The sequence below is a fragment of the Cricetulus griseus genome, chromosome 6 (genome assembly GCF_003668045.3).
Source record: "Cricetulus griseus strain 17A/GY chromosome 6, alternate assembly CriGri-PICRH-1.0, whole genome shotgun sequence".
In the NCBI taxonomy this organism is placed as follows: domain Eukaryota; kingdom Metazoa; phylum Chordata; class Mammalia; order Rodentia; family Cricetidae; genus Cricetulus; species Cricetulus griseus.
This window is the reverse complement of record NC_048599.1, coordinates 138,780,356-138,796,391: the sequence shown is the minus strand read 5'-3', so window position 1 is coordinate 138,796,391 and position 16,036 is coordinate 138,780,356. Positions and strand designations below refer to the sequence as shown.

The window sequence follows — 16,036 nt, the reverse complement described above, 5'->3', positions numbered from 1 at the left end:
TTTTGCCTTTGCTATGATGTTGCTAGAACAGACAGGTGGCAGTCAGGAGGGAAATTCCATGATGGAAGAACTGGACTGAACCACTGTCATTGCAACATCACAAGGAGGGGCACAGACTCCAGGCCTTGAAGGTGGGTGATGCATCAGGTGGCCAGCTTAGAGTTCCAAGTGGCCCTGAAGGGCCTGTTAACTGCCACATGAAGAAACACGCCTATTCTAATACATAGAAAATTCTGTGAGATGAGTGACTCCATTTCTTTTCTAACCACATGGCAGGGAGGCAAGAGAAGGACATGAGAGCTGAGGCATTCTGGAATGCAAAAGTCTAACATGAGTGGGTCCTGACGTGTGCAGACCCACTGTAAGGATGGCATCTCAGGGGATGGGGAGGCCAAGCAGAGTGGAGGCTTTTCTGAGTCCCCCTTTGTCATCTGTACAGAAGTGTCCATGTGTAGACTGGGACATGCTGGCTTTCCTGTAAAATACTCCAGTTATTCCCCCATGTCATCTCCCCCATGACTCACAAAACCAGAAAGTCTTATGGATTGAGGAAGGGATGGGCTTGCCCAGGTCCTGGGGCTGCTCAGGGAAGGGCCCTGGAAGACAGAAGGGTCATAGAAAAGCTGTTAAGTCTTGCTTCAACTGGCACTGGCCATGATTGGAATGGCCACCTTGCAAAAGACAAGGGAAGACTAAGGAGACTGTGTCCTGGGGGCAGGGCTATTAATCAGCATAGGCTCCACTGGGCTGAGTCCTGAAAGCAGCACACTGGGCGCAGGCTTCGAGCTCCTTGTGATGAAGAGCTCATGCTGTCAGGGCCACAGAAATCTGTCTTCTTAAGAATTTATTCTGAAAGAGTTATTGAGGTCGGTTCTGGAACATGGAGGGCTCACTACCGCTTCCCTATATTTTTCTAAATATAAATTTCCTAAATAAAAAGAAATTGTTTATTTTCAGTCTCATGAGATGTAAAAGTTCTAGAAAGAAAATTTTATTTGGTATTGAACTGGACACTTAACAGCAGTGAAGACAGAACTGCAGAAGTGGCTCAGTCAGTGAGGTATTTGCTGCTCAAACACAAGAATTTCAGTTTTATCCCCTGTACCCTGTATTTTAAAAAGTCAGAAGTGTGTTATGCACATTTGTAATCCCAGCACTGGGGAGGTGGAGAGAAGTGGACCCCTGGGGTAGGCTGGCCAGCCATTTCAACTACTTGGCAAATACTAAGCCAATGGCAGAACCTATCAAAACAAAATAAAATCAAACAACTCTCCGAACCCCTCACCCATCTCCACACAAACCAGAGACTGTCTAGGTTTAGTGGATGGCCAAGTCTGTCAGCCCGAGTTCCATCTCTGGGATACACATGGTGGGAGAGAGCTGACTCCCGCAGGTTTTTCTCTGATCTCCACATTTTACATGCACCCAAATAAATAGGCGTTATAATTTTTTATATATTTAACTTTATTTTTTATGTGCATTGGTACAAAGGTGACAGACCCCCTGGAACTGGAGTTATAGACAGAGCAGCTACACAGAAACAGAAAAGATGGTAAATTTATGTGCTGTGTCTCTTACCACCACTAAATATGTAAAAGGGGTTGGCCATGTTAAGTAGTTCGATATATTAGAAATTACACTACAGAAGAAAATGTGTGAATGTGTGAAAATAGGCAAAGAGCCAGAGAGGCAAGTTCTAAAGCCAGCATTTGCCTGAACTAGGTTTGGCACTTTTTATTTATTCATTTATTTGTTTGTTTGCTTGTTTTTGAGACAGGGTCTCAGGTATTCCTGGCTGACCTCATACTTGCTATGGTGCTGGAGATGATTTTGAACTCCTGATTCTCCTGCCTCCATCTCCCTGCTGTGGTCACAGGTATGTGTCACTGTGCTCTGCTTTGGGTACAGAGTGTCAAGCTAGTCTGGAAGGGAGAGTATCATACCTAATGCTAAAAGACATGCTCAAGAAAGCTTTATTTTTGGACTAAGGAGATGGCTCAGTCAGCAAAGTGCTTGCCTGAGTTCCACTCCCTAGCACTCATGGAAAAGCCTGATGTGGTGTCACTCATCAGTAATCCCAGCACTGGGGAATCAGAGACAAGAACTCATTGGCCAGCCACCCTGGCCAGTCTGTGAACTTCAGGCTCAGTGAGGGATCTATCTCCAAAAGTAAGGTGGAAATAGATGGAGGAAGACACCACCTGATACGGATGTTGACCTGTGACCTCCATCCACATTCGCATGTACAAAATGTATCCAGACATTATGCCTAGACACACACACACACACACACACACACACACACACACACACACACACACACACACGGGGGGGGGGGAGAGAGAGAGAGAGAGAGAGAGAGAGAGAGAGAGAGAGAGAGAGAGAGAGAGAGTTTCAGGTCAGGGCTGGAGAGAGAGCTCTGTGGTTAAGAGCACCAGCAGTTAGGCCAGGTGGTGGTGGCGAACATTTTAATTCCAGCACTCTGGAGGTAGAGACAGGTGGATCTCTGTGATTTCTAGGTTGTCCTAGTCTACAGAGTTCCAGGACAGTCATGGATGGCTAAGCAGAGAAACACTGTCCTGGAAAAATCCAAACCAAACCAAACCAAACCAAACAAAAAAATCTCCAAACAAACAACAAAAAAAGAGCACCAGCAGCTCTTCCAAAGGACCCCAATTCAATTCCCAGCCCCCACATGGCAGCTCACAGGTGTCTGTAACTCAAGTCCCAGAGGATCTAAAGCCTTCTTGGGGCATCTGTGAGCAAGCATACAGTGTACAGACATGCATGCTGGCAAAACCCCATACACATAAAAATTAAAATAAACTTCAGTGTCAGGCTGTTAGCATTCACCTTTTTGCAAATGGGGAAACTGAGAGAAAGAGATGGAGCAGGACTTGGGGGCTGATCTCTGGTCTGTGGTGTCCACGTTCTGGGGTGTTTCCTTTTCCCCTCCAGCTGCTCTTGCGGAGTAGAATAGCGGCTGTTACGGAGGCATTCACAGTGCTGAGGCCTGTGGCATCTGTTGCAGGCTGTTGATGGAGAAGTGGGCGGATGACAGCCGGGACTGTGGTCATCACTGGGGGCATCTTGGCAACTGTGATTCTGCTCTGCATCATCGCAGTTCTGTGCTACTGTCGTCTCCAGGTACTCCAAGGGGATGGGGAGGGAGACCTGGTTGGGTTGCAACCTGAAGGGTGGCTCTGCAGGGGGAGCCTCCAAGAAGACAGTCAGATTTCAGGGGAGATGCCCAGCGACGGGGCTGGGGTATTTCTATGCAGTTCCTTGGCCAGCTGCCCAAGTCACTCAAGGCTTTTGCTGAGGCTCAGAGAGAGAGTCGAGGACTTGGCTAGTGGCACACAGCTACCCTTCAGGAGAGCAGAAGTGAAGAGTATGCTGCCTTGTGTATCCTTCCCTTCCTGAGCTTTTAGAGGCTTCTCGGGCTCCTTGTCTTCCTGAGAGGAGGGAGCACCCGTGTCCAAGGCACACCTGGTGCCTATGACTCAACTCTAGGATCTGAAATGGCTTACCCATCTCTGCCACTTTCAGGTTTCTTACCCAACTATGCTGCAGTTTACCTGCCTGCAAATTGGAAATTAGACTTATATCTAGCTGTGTGGATGAGATAGATAAGTGACATCGCAGGGACCTCAGCCCGGAATGAGCTGGAGTAGATGCTGGGTGGTGGTGGAACAGGTGGAGGTGACTGAGTAGGGCCACCCCATAATCTTGAGGGCTACACTGGTCAACACTGGTGGGAAGTGCACCGTGGTCACCTGGCCTCTACCCACAGTATTACTGCTGCAAGAAGGACGAATCCGAGGAGGACGAGGAGGAGCCTGACTTCGCTGTGCACTCACACCTGCCACCCCTGCATTCCAACCGCAACCTTGTGTTGACCAACGGGCCTGCTCTCTACCCGGCTGCCACCACCTCTTTCAGCCAGAAGTCCCCACAGGCCCGAGCCCTCTGCCGCAGCTGCTCCCACTACGAGCCGCCCACCTTCTTCCTGCAGGAGCCAGAGGACGACGACTTTGAGGCTGTTCGCAACGGTGGGGGCCGAGTGGCCTACAAAAGCATCAGCCAGGAGGATGTGGAGCTGCCCCCAGCGACCTTTGGGGGCCTACAGGCACTCAACCCCAACCGCCTCTCTGCCATGCGTGAGGCCTTTTCCAGAAGCCGCAGCGTGAGCACCGACGTGTGACAGGCCTCCATACTGCCTAGGCATCCAGCCCTGGAAGGTCTTGAGATCATGGCAGGATCCCCATGGCACCGCCTGGCCCCATGCCCAGACCTGTGCTCAGCCACATCTTCCCTGTATCCCTGTCTTAGGGGCTGTAGGCACGGGGAACCTCTGGGCCCTCTATAAGGATAAAGCCCAATGAACCAGGTGTGGCAGCTGTGGGTAGGGACAGCTGGCACAAGAAGGGAGGCAGGGGTCAGGAGGGTAAGGCAAGGCTGTGTTGGGGCACGGGGACCAGGTCCTGATTCCAGGGAGTAAGAAGATGGCTAATGTGAACCCCAGCAACTTCTCTGTCTCTGGCTTCATGGCCTTAGCCTGTCACTCCCCCACCAGGCCTTAGGCTACGTTCCTGCTCAAGGGAACAGTGGCCTCACTGCCTACCAGTGGCCCTACAAGCATGAATCTTCCTTAGAGACCATGGACCAAATAAATACTCTGTCCCTTCATCCCGTCTCTCCTTTCCCATCTGTCTCCTTGCCCTCTCTCCATTCCTTCTCCCAGCCTCTTGGTCTCATAATCCTGAACCTTGTGACCAGCATCCTCCCCAAGCTTGAAATACTCATTACTCTGGCCTCCCTGAAGATGACCAAGTCTCCCTGTAGAAGGGAGAGTTTAGGAGACAACAGTGTCCTGGGACGCTTGCTCTACCCCGATCTGCTTTTTGATGAGGGAAGAGACATAGGCATTGGGGATACTACTCTGGGAGGGTTGACACTAAGATTTACACACCCAGTACTTACCCTAAACCTAGTCAACTGACGGACACTTGCAGCCAGGTTGCTGATGCACTGGAGGTGGCCTAGCTATGCACTAGGGATCTCAGGTGTGACTCTTGGGCAGACCATCCTTCCATGGTTTGCATCCCCATACATGTAGTGTGTGGGGAAGTGGCTGCAGAAAGCCCTTTGAACTCTGGTCCTCACTGGGAACTAAGGTCCCTGGGGCAAGCTGAGCTGTAGATCATCCACTTGTTTTCTGCTTGGAATGAGGCCCCAGGCCCAGCTAGTCATAGCTGGCTGCCCCGTGTGGAAGCCTCATCTCTACCCATGCTGCTCCAAGCCCTCCACTAGTTGAGGAATTAGTGTCAGGTGACCACCCCTTGAAGGTGCCCCAAGCCCAGGACCCCAGCCATCAGGAGTGCAGTTCTCTGCTCTGAAAGAGGCACCATTTTTGGCAGCATAGCCTCAAGAACCCTTCCCCCTTGGAGCCCTATTTTATCCCCAAGTCCGGCAGTGGAGCCCAAGGGGAGCAAGTGCCCCCCCACCCCGTGAAGGTGCCTTTCTATAGGACAGTGGCCACTCCTGAGCCAGATGCTGCAGCAGGGCCCGCCACACTTACTACAGGCAGCTGAACCATGCTAGTGAGGACCTGCTGTCATTGGCGTTCAGAATTTTTGTCTCCTTTTCTTTTTCCTGCCTCAGTTTGATCTTGCTAACAGAGTTCACCCTTAGAATCACAGAAGTCCCCAACCTACCCCTTTCCCCTCTACTTCCCCTGACCCATTCTACCCCATGACATCTGTCCCTTGCATCACTTGTGGTGTGGGTAAGGTAGGGAAGGGTGCTCTGGACTGTTCTGGTTTTGTTCCCTATCCCTCCCCCTGCCTTTTAAACCTCCGTGACTGTATAGATCCATAAACATCTTCTAAGTGAATTAAGCATCTATCCCAACCAGCTCACTCAACACCACCATGGGACCTTCCAGGGACCCACCCAGCACCTTGAAAAATGCAAAAGCCAATAAATTTGTTTCCCACACCATGGCACTAGGCTGCTTGTCTGTCCATCCACTGGGTACCTTCTCTGGAACGAGACGGAGTCCACCTTCCCAGTCCAGCTGATGGCTCCAGCTCTACCCGGAGGGGCTCTAACAACTTCCAGGCAAAGGGGGTATCATGACAAGCTACCCTTGTTTTCCAGTGCCCCGGTGGCTTTCAAGTTCGTTGTTAGCCAATCTGAAGAGCAGATTGAATATGATGGGCTATGTTTCTTGAGGACAAGTGGCTGACTGTCCTTGAGCTGGCATCACATAGTGGGGCACTCACGCTACCCACTTCAAAAAACAAAGATGAAACTATCCAGTGCTGGTGGTATACCTGACACAGCCTGGCATAGTTAGGTACACAATAAAGGCCAACAGAAAGCAGTGTGGGATGAGGTAGAGAGGGAGAAAATTTGGGGGAAGGAGCCCGGTAGAGAGGTAATGATGGGACTCAGGTGTGGCAGAGGCCCCAGCCCCCAAGACACAAGGAAACTGCTCTGTTTGAGCCCAGCTGGTGACCTGAAGAACAATTATCTCCCAAACTGCTAACTTCTGGATTTGGGGGACAAAAAACAAAATCTGTAGGAGCAGCTGTCTTGATTCAGTCCCTGTGGTAGGCACCTAGAGAAGCAATAACACACTGGGCTATGTTGCTGCCTCAGGCTCCCCCCAAAACCCTAAGCGCTTCAGGAACAGAGCTATGTGGCAGACCTGTCCAGGGCAGACTGCCTCCAAAGCACAGGAGACAGCCACCAGCCTCTCTACTACTTGGGTCCAGAGGACTCCTCCAGGGTGTTGAGACAGACTAACCATGGCCATCTCAGGCTCAGCCCCATCTTCCCTGCCTCACTGAGGGCTGTGTGTGTGTGCATGCGTGTATATGTGTGCTGTTTGCTTTTTCACTCTCTTCCACTCAAGAAGAGCCGGTCTGAAGCAGCACCTCCCAATAGCTCCCTTGTGTCTCTGCACCCACAAGGAGCCACCCTGATGTGGGAAGCTGTGCGTATGGCCCTGAGGATGGCCCTCGGGGAGTTGTAGATGGCCTTACATGAGACCTGAGCCCACAGCCTCGGGAACTCTAGGCCCTATCCTGTGTCTTCTAGCTTTCCTGTTACCTCTGCTCCCCCAGCATTCCTATAGCCCTGTGCTCCATCCCAGCCATAAGCCCCAGACTGAGGGCAGCTAAAAATGGCTAGATTCTACCTCAACACTGTCCCGCTGCTCGCAGCACTTCTGATTGCCTTTGTCTGTTTTCTGTATCAGACTGCCCTGTTCCCACCCATCTCTGCACCCACTGTTCAGCAAAGGACCCCATACTGAAGCTCCTGAGGCTGCCCACCATTTCTGCCCCAAGTGAGTGAAACCCCAGCACACTGCCATAAAAACAGCCACTTTATTAACATGCACCAGTGAGTAGTGAGGACGGTGGCAGGGACGCCACAAGAACAAGGGCTGTCCCTTCCACCCAGCACAGGAAGTCCAGGAGGGGAGGCACAGTGGCACTAATGTCTTAGAATGGGTACCTTCAATACTTCCACAGCCAGGGCAGCCTGGGCTCCTTAGCTGACCCAAGACCCCTCCTTGCCCAAGGCAGCCAAAGAAGGGAGCACTCTCTCCTTCTTGGGTCATCTGCAAGTCACCTTGAGAGGGTTCTTCCACCTCAGAGAAGGGCCTGGAAAATGGGCAGGTACTGCCTACTCTGGGCCCTCTAGTGTGGGCGCAAACCCAGGATCCTAGGAGTTCATGTACAGCTTCTGGCAGCAGGGTGGCTCCGAGAAGGGGCCTGTGGGCTCTCTCCCAAGGCAGAGACAGGGCCACAGTGTCAAAAGTCCTTTCTTGTCAGTTGTGCTCTGTGTCACATCTTTACAGCCCAGGATCTCCTGCAGGGTGGGTGTCCAGCGAGAGCCCCAGGATGGGGTGCTCAGGTCTCAAGGGCTATAGCACCAGCTAGGAATGGGGAGGCCTGCAGGAGCGACAGCAGGCTTTGCTGTAGTACCAGTGGCTGCAGAGGTTCACTTTGATGGCCAGTGCGCAGTTGGTGCCTGGCTGGTCCTGGCAGCTATCATCTGTGGATGGGACGCAATACAAGGGGGAAAGATGAAATGCCAGGAGGCCCAAGGGGAACAGTATCTTCACAAAGGCAGGAGCTCACTGAGGACATCCCAGAGTCACACTATGAACAGGTCAACAGATGAGTCTCCCAGCCTAGGTCCAGAACACCTCAGATACTACAGATTTCAGTTCTGTGTCTCAGCTATCCCTTATCAGTCCAAGTCCCTCTCCAGGAAAATATGGATCCCACTAGGTGGTTTGATCTGATCACTTGGGGAGTAAAACCTTGGGATTTGGGAGAGTCCCTGATCCCTTCTGAAAAGTCCAAACCCTTCCAGGGCCTGTGGGTTCCTCTCTCCTTGCCTCAGTATTCCCAAAATATAATCCACTGGCCTCTACGTTTGGCATCCACTTTGGAGACTGGACCTTGTCTATCTTTCCAAGCTCAAGCAAGAAACCACATAGCTCTTGCCTCTCTGCCTCCTGAGAGTCACACCTGCTGCTCAGGCCAGGTCATCTCGGTCCCTGGTCCCACGGATTACCCCAACCAAATTTTAGATCAGTGCTTTTTGCAAGACTTAGCTCTCTGCCTGGGTTCCCTGAGCCCCACTAGGCCTACCCCTCAGAGAAGACCTCTCCTGAAGATACACCTGTATGCTTCTCTAGCTGCTTCCCTTGGCTAATGCCTGTTGGTCCTCCAGACCCTGGCTCTGCCCACAACTCCTGCCAGCCCCTATCCCATGTGCAATCTCTTTCTTCTCACCTGGGGGCTCTGTGGGACACGGCTGCAGGTCACAGGCCTGTCTGCCAACAGGCTTCACCAGTGGGTCACATCCTCGGACAATGTCGGTTCCCTGATAACACTTCACATCTCTCATCCTCACACCTACCCCGCATGTCTTGGTGCACTGGTGGAGGACAGACAGACAGACAGACAGACAGGTACATAACAAGGCTCCGCATAGTAATAGAGACAGGGAATCTCATCACTCAGCATTCTTCCTTCTACACCCTAACTGTCCACGGGCTGGCCCAGGACACACCCGCTCCTTGGAATCTAGAGGCTGAGCTGGGGTTGAGCAGAAGTTAACTGGAGGAAAGGCAGTGTCTGGCTTCTCTGCCTCAGTTTTCCCAGCTCCATTATGAGAGGATGCCAACTATGACCTGCTGGGTGCTCAGGTTCCATCTGTCCCAGATTAGTGACACAGAGAGTTTGCCATGAACCAATCAATGCAACTTCCAGGGCCATCACACTGAGTCCAGATGTTCTCCTCAGAAAGCCTGCTGAGCTACCCAGAATACCAGGGACATCTGCTGACCCCAAATACCCTGCTGTTTCCCTGCCAAGATCCTGCAGGCAGTGGTTCCCTGATGTGGTAACCCCACATCACCCAGGCATGCCTTGGACCTGAGGTATGGGGAGGCCCCTACCCCAGGCTCACCCTAGTCTGGTTACCAGACACAGAGCTGATGAGGGCTGGCATGAGGCCACTCGCCTGCTCACCAGCCTGAGGAGAGGAGAGGCTGGCTTGGCACAGGCGATCAGAGGACACTCTGCCTTTGCTGATGCCCCTGAAGATAAGTGGGCTTCCAGCAGGTCCTGGCACCTGCTCCTCTGTCCATAGATACAGATGGGACAGAACAATTGGATGAACACTGAGCTGATGCATCATAATGGGGCAGCTATAGTGAAGAGCACTGCCCCAGCCAGGAGCAGAAAGGACAGACTCGCATCTGTCCACCACTCAAGTGTTCTATCTTCTCCTGCTATCGCATCAGGGCAATGTGGGAAGCACCCCTTGCTCATGGCCACTTTGGGGATCCTCCTTACGTATTCTCCTCCCTTCCCATTGTCCAACATGGTCAATGACTTACTAGGCTCTGGTCACTCAGCTACCCTAAGACCAGTGTTATTCTCAAAGTACATGAATTACTTGGCTGCCCAGACCACAGCCAGACCTCCAGCTAGGCCCAGTCAGTTCAGAGGGGATCTTCACTTCAGAGATACCTGGTGTCTCTCTACCTGCTTCCCCTAATGGTACTTGCTGGTCCTCAAGCTCTGCCATGCACCCTCTAGGCAACTGTGGCCCTACCTCCCTTCCTTCTTACCTTCAGGGTGATGGGAATTTGTGGGCACCACAGTGTGTGTGTGTGTGTGTGTGTGTGTGTGTGTGTGTGTGTGTGTGTGTGTGTATTATGTATATACAGAAGAACTCTGGAGTTCCCAAGCCCATGCTTGAGAAGGGCAGCAGCTGGGGCCTCACCTCACAGAGCCCTTGGACTTTCAAGTCTTGGATTTGTAACCCACCCATCCCAGCATCTGAGCCCAGATAGGACCTATGCATTGGGGTATTGGACACTATAGAACACCACAATGGAGGCTTTGGGCTCCACGCCCCATCTGGTACTCCACTACTATTCCTAAGCATTCAGAATTGACTTATATGGGAACAAAACCACAGACAGCTTGAACCCCTTGGTTACCCAGTGTGGCCACAGAAGTCCAGTCCTCAGCCTGCCCCAGGAATGCTTAAAGATGGTTCTGGACTCCCCTTGTCCTTGCATAGGACAGATGCTGTTGCTATGGGATGGCATGTAGATGTTGATGTTAGTTAATAAAAGCTGACATCTAGGTGTGGCTGCCTCTGTGGTGTTAGGAAGGCTCGGGATGCTGACAAGCCTCAAGGAGTGATATGACTTCTCAGGCAGGGTGAAGAGCAGCTGAGGTGCACTTACCTTGCTGTAATAATCAGAGATTAGACAGGGAGCCCCTCCCACCCTGTGGGTAGAGGACCCTCCCATCCTTCTACTTACTGCTTCTCTGCCTGTCCATCACTTGCCTGTGAGTTGAGGCTACTCACACCTTAGGCTCCTTGCCCTGGACTCCTGGGATGGACTGGTTTGCACCCCTTCCCTTTGCAGAGTCCTCAGCCCCATGTCTAACACTCCTTAAACTCTGGCCCCAAGTTGGAAAACTGTCAACTTCAGTTTCTCCCTCTCAGTAAGTGTGTCAGTAAGTGACAATTAGAAAAGGGATCTGGGGACAAATGCTGGGCCACAGCTGCCCTCAGTGACCTCTGTGGCAACAGGGTGACAGCTCCGGTCTTGTTTCAGAGATGAGAGCTCTGCTCTATCCTGCCTAACGTGCTAAGGAGCCTGTAGAACTGAACAGGGGGTCAGGCTTGTATCGGGACAGCTTGCTGCTCTGCCCACTAACCTAGGCTCACATTCTGCTGTATGCACAAATCTCATGCCTCTGCCTTAGCCATGCTTCAGCCAATCTTACTCTCTGTGTCCACTGGGATTGGAATACCCTTTGGAGAATATCAAGCATACTTGCTGCTACCAAGCACAACACTTAAAAGCTTCGTTTTTAAGCCAGAAGTGACCAGGCCCAGACAGGCCCACAAAAAGCTGCAGGGACACCAGGGTAAGATAGGCAAAGGCTTCAGTGGTGGCTCTCAGCATCCTGTCTGACTGAGGCTTGGAGGAAGGTTTGATGGACATGGGCCAAGATGGACGTTATATGGCAGGATCAGAGCCTAGGCCTGGTTTAAAGCAGCTGTGGTGGGGGGTGGGGGTGGTATGCTCACCTCTGACCAGGGGCTGGTGTACCACTTGAAGCAAGGTCTCTCAAAGCAGGTGCTCTCCTCAGGGGGCTTCCTGGACAGCCCACACTCAGGACCACTGCGCATCTGAGGCTTCCCATTGGCCAGCTCCATGCAGAGAACCAACCGCTTTTTCACACCACGCCCACAGGTAGTGTTGCACTGAGAGGGGCCAGACAGGATGGTCAGTGGCCCGAAGCCCGGACAACCAGAACCTGACAGACCACCTCTGTGGCCAAGGTTTGGTCAATGATATTTGGGTAAAAGGCAAGCACTTTCAACTGGGGGATTGGCTGATGACTTTTTGTTTGGTAACCATTTGGCCCCATCGAGATTTGATCAAAAGCAATCAGGCCCAAACCATCTGTTTTGAAACAAATTGGATAATGTAATTTGGCCAAGGATGATCAGGCCCAAATCAATTCTGCAGAAAGCAATTTGGCCCAAGATTATTTAGTTAACAGTGGCCTGCCTAAAACCATTGACTGAGAGCAATTGTCTGAAATGGCGAGTTGGTGACAAGGACAGGTTGGGACAGAAGACAAATGGATTGTGATGGTGAAAGGTCATCAAAGCCCTGTGGGCTGAAAGTGTGTGCAGCCAACACACCCTGTCTCTGGCTTTGTGTCCACCAGAGCAGGGCTCAGTGAGAAGATACTGGGGACTTACAGACATCCCTGGAGGAGGAGACAGGAAGTGGTTTTACTATCTTTTTGGCATTTTTTTTCCAAGTTAATTGTTCTTCATAGCTTGTCGTGAATTCCCCACTGTGACCAGCCCGTTGACACTCTCCATCTCCCTGTGATCCAGAGAGAGGCTCCATGCAGACTCCTGGGTACTTACCCGCTCCCAGTCTTGAGCCAGCCAGTGGGCCGGGCAGTTCTTGTCCCCACAGGGGTGGATGGCCAGAGGCTTTGTCTCCATCTGGCACTGAGACTCTGGGACTACCCGTCCATCGCTGGTCTTACAGTACACATGCCTGATCGTACGGCCCTGCCCACAGCTTCCACTGCACTGCAATAGGGAACAACAGAGGCCGGTAGAAGAACAGGGACCATTCCACAAGCCCCCGACCTGCATCATCTCCAAGTAAGAGAAACGGCTTCCAGGGCAGTGTAGGGGAAGCAGTTTCCACGGTAACCACTTTTTAAATAACATTTCTGTTCTAATTACAGAAATAACATGTTCAGTGCAAAACACACACAGAGAAAAGCACAGCTCAAAAGGTCACCTGAGCCCCCACCACAAGAGAGGACCCTACCTATCAGATGAGCAGCTCTGTTCCAGATGAGAGAGACAGATGGAGACAGAGACAGGAAGGGAAAATAAGCAGAGAGACAGAGACAGGGAAAGGCATGCAGACAGAAAGATGGAAAGAAGGAGCGATGTAGTCAGAAGAGGTGGAAACGGAGACGTCATTAATGGGACAGTTATGTCCACAGGGGTTTGACTCCCTAGAAGAGTGGAAAAGAGGTCATTGTACTTTTATTCTCATGTCTTCATTACAGATAGATGAGAAAACTGAGGATCAGAAAAGCAGAGTCCTCAGTCAGGGTTAGGGTCCTGTCACTAGCCCCATGCCCTGAATCTAGCCTCACCGGTCCCCAATCTGAGACAGTCCATTGGCGGTCACAGGGAGGCCCCGTGCAATTCTTCTCTCCCACAGGCCTGGTGCTGGGGTCGCACAGCTTCTCATCCTCAGAGCAGCGGATGTCTCTGGTCACGACGCTGCGCTCTCCACACTTGGCTGTACACTACAAGGAAGCCAGAGTGGTAAGCATCATGGTTGGCCAGCTCTCAGGCACAGGCCACCACCCCAGCATGGCAGACTCTCACCTCCGACCACTCAGACATCTCCCATTGTGGCCCACAGGCTGGGTTGCGGCATATCTTGCGCTCCTCAGGCCGTACAGCTTCTGTGGCCTCACACAGGTCACTGTACACGGAGCTGTCAAAGCCAGGAGACAGCATCTTCCAGCAGCGCACGATGCGGAACTGATGGCCCTCACCACAGGTGCGTGAGCACTCACTCCAGCTGCTGGTCTCCCACCTGCCTCAGGAGCGAGGACAGCCCTCAGTGGCCCCAAATTACACAGGCCAGACCAGACTGGAAGGAGGTGAGACCAACCAGTGGGGACTGTGTCCATGACAACCCTGTGTTAGGTAGCCCTAAGCAGAATGTTGGGTGAGCAGCCTGCAGGTGCCCATGGCCTTCAGGGACCTGGCACATTCACCAGCTCTCACCTCCAGCCCTTCTTCCTTTGTCCTTTCTGTCTCCTGCTCCCTGCTCCACACTTGCCACTCTTCAGGTTCATACTCCAGTGTCCCAGAGCCCCAGGCCTCATTTGCCATGCCGGGTCACACAGGTGACTGTGGCCCCTTCTGGACTCTGATTCTTCATGGCAATGGTGGAAGTGAACCAAAGGTGTGAGTCCTGCTCTATACCCAGAGAAGGCATCTCCAGTGTGCAGGATGACCACCCATCCCTACCCCTATGCTGTGTGGGGTTATAAAAGCCCGGGTTCCTCATGCAGGTCCTCTGAGAAGACATATTTAGAGAGGAATCTAAGTCAAGTGCAGGCCAGCTCTCTGGTCTTTTGTTCCAGAAAGGAACAAATGCTCAGATGTAGCAGCCGGAAGAAAAGAAGGAATGTGACCATGTTGGGGAGCCAGAAATACATGACTCCTTGGAAGTGACACCAAGGTTCTGCTTCTTTGAAGACAAGATAAGAGATGTGGGGGCTAGAAAGATGAGGCTCCACTACATTCCAGAGATGTGGGTCTTCCCTAGCTTATAGAGATCCCAGCCTTGCAGTTCAGCCCAGGCACAAGATAGCCCTCTGTTATAGGGAGTAATGGGGAAAACATTTCCTGCGGTGGAAAGTGTTTAGTGACCATCCCGTGTGCTCTGCTCTGCTCCCCACACAGTCCCATAGCTTAGCTCACAACAGAGGCAAAGCAGAGACCTAAGGTGAGCATGGGTATGTAAGTGCAAGCACCACACACATACATGCACACACACACACTCATTCTGACACCCAGCTGGGTGCTCGAAGACTGGTACCTGGGCTGGCACTCCCTCCCAGCGCAGAATTCGTGGACAGGCTCAGGACGGGTCAGGGCATCACAGTAGCTGTCATCCACCTCAACACCATCATAGCGAACACACATGGCATATGTGGACATGACTCCTAGGTTTGGAACAATGCAAAGGTCTGTAAACTGTGTGGTTAACAGCAAGTACCTTGGATACCAGCAGATGGGTGAGCCTTGTGGTCTTGGATGGGTCACGAGACCACTCAGAGATCTGCTTCTTGGGTTGGGGATAGTAAAAGCCTAGAGCCTTATGGAGGCAAAGTAAAATATATGCAGGTGTTCTGATGTGCATTTGTCTGATAAACTCCACCGTGGGATATGAGCAGGCAAGCAGGTAGGAAAAAAACAAAAAACAAAAAAACTTGCAGCACTTGACAGCTCTGCCCCCAGATATCAGACTAGGTACCCCAGCTCTTACTGAAGATCTCCTAACCAGCACCTCCATGTCTTTAACTACCTGTGTGGCTTTTCTGGGATTCCTGAATCTAAAATCACTTGGGGACAGAGAAGGTTACACACATTAAAAAAGAAAAGTCTTCTCCCAACCATATGGATTTCCTGGCCACACCTCCTCTCTTTCTTCCCTGAACCTACTTCCTACACCAGAAAAGTAGCCCCCGCATGTGGGCTCACTAAAGGGTGAGCATGCCCTGCCCCAGAGCAAGGCATTCCAGGACTGTGATTGACTGGGAAAAGCCAGTGTGGAGCTGTAAGTGGAAGAGCCTCCTGGGGTTTCCTGTCTTCCCTGGGGTATCTGAGCCCCATTGGCCTCTGCTGCTTAAAACCCCAGTCCTGGACAGAACCATAGAGCCTGTGAAGAAACCATACGTCTCTCTGTGTGTGTGTGTGTGTGTGTGTGTGTGTGTGTGTGTGTGTGTGTGTGTGTGTGTCTGTCTGTCTGTCTGTCTGTCTGTCTGTCTGTCTGTCTGTCTCTGTGTGTATGTGTGTGTTGGTGTCTCTCTGTGTCTCTGTCTCTGTCTGTCTCTGTCTCTGTCTCTCTTCTCTCTCTCTCTCTCTCTCTCTCTCTCTCTCTCTCTGTGTGTGTGTGTGTGTGTGTGTGTGTGTGTGTGTGTGTGTGCTGCATGAAAGCCAAGTCAGGCTACAATTACTGGTTCCTCCCTCCAGCACTGGACTGTGCATTCTTCAGCCTGCTGGGGGAGGAGGGCCAGCTTCCTGGCCAGGTCTACTTGGAACGTTTCAGGCCTCAGAGACACTAGCTCTGGGACCCAAGGACAAACAGACAGGGCTGGAGACTTGTGCAGCTGCCCCAAGTACC

The 16,036-nt window shown here is 51.9% G+C and overlaps 2 protein-coding genes across 2 annotated transcripts in view; one reads left to right on the top strand and one right to left on the bottom strand.

Annotated features, from left to right (window-relative positions):
- Positions 1-3,054: 3,054 nt before the first annotated feature.
- Fam163b (family with sequence similarity 163 member B) lies at positions 3,055-4,204 on the top strand. The gene is made up of 2 exons (XM_035446319.1): positions 3,055-3,147; positions 3,794-4,204. The coding sequence occupies exons 1-2, from the start codon at positions 3,055-3,057 to the stop codon at positions 4,202-4,204; spliced, it is 504 nt and encodes a 167-aa protein (XP_035302210.1).
- Positions 4,205-7,397: 3,193 nt separating this feature from the next.
- Positions 7,398-16,036, bottom strand: part of LOC100761699 (ADAMTS-like protein 2) — a 32,293-nt gene continuing 23,654 nt past the window's right edge. The window contains exons 13-19 of the mRNA XM_027423013.2: positions 14,729-14,855; positions 13,501-13,714; positions 13,263-13,418; positions 12,508-12,678; positions 11,650-11,826; positions 8,820-8,964; positions 7,398-8,070 (exon numbers count right to left, since the gene is read on the bottom strand). Of these exons, the coding sequence (XP_027278814.1) occupies positions 7,952-8,070; positions 8,820-8,964; positions 11,650-11,826; positions 12,508-12,678; positions 13,263-13,418; positions 13,501-13,714; positions 14,729-14,855 (1,109 nt within the window). The 3' untranslated portion in view covers positions 7,398-7,951. The remainder of the gene's footprint in view (positions 8,071-8,819; positions 8,965-11,649; positions 11,827-12,507; positions 12,679-13,262; positions 13,419-13,500; positions 13,715-14,728; positions 14,856-16,036) is intronic.

Coding starts and splice junctions, on each gene's coding strand:
- Fam163b (XM_035446319.1), top strand. CDS start 3,055: ATGACAGCCGGGACTGTGGTCATCACTGGGGGCATCTTGGCAACTGTG. Junction 3,148..3,793: donor TGTGCTACTGTCGTCTCCAG/GTACTCCAAGGG, acceptor CTCTACCCACAG/TATTACTGCTGCAAGAAGGA.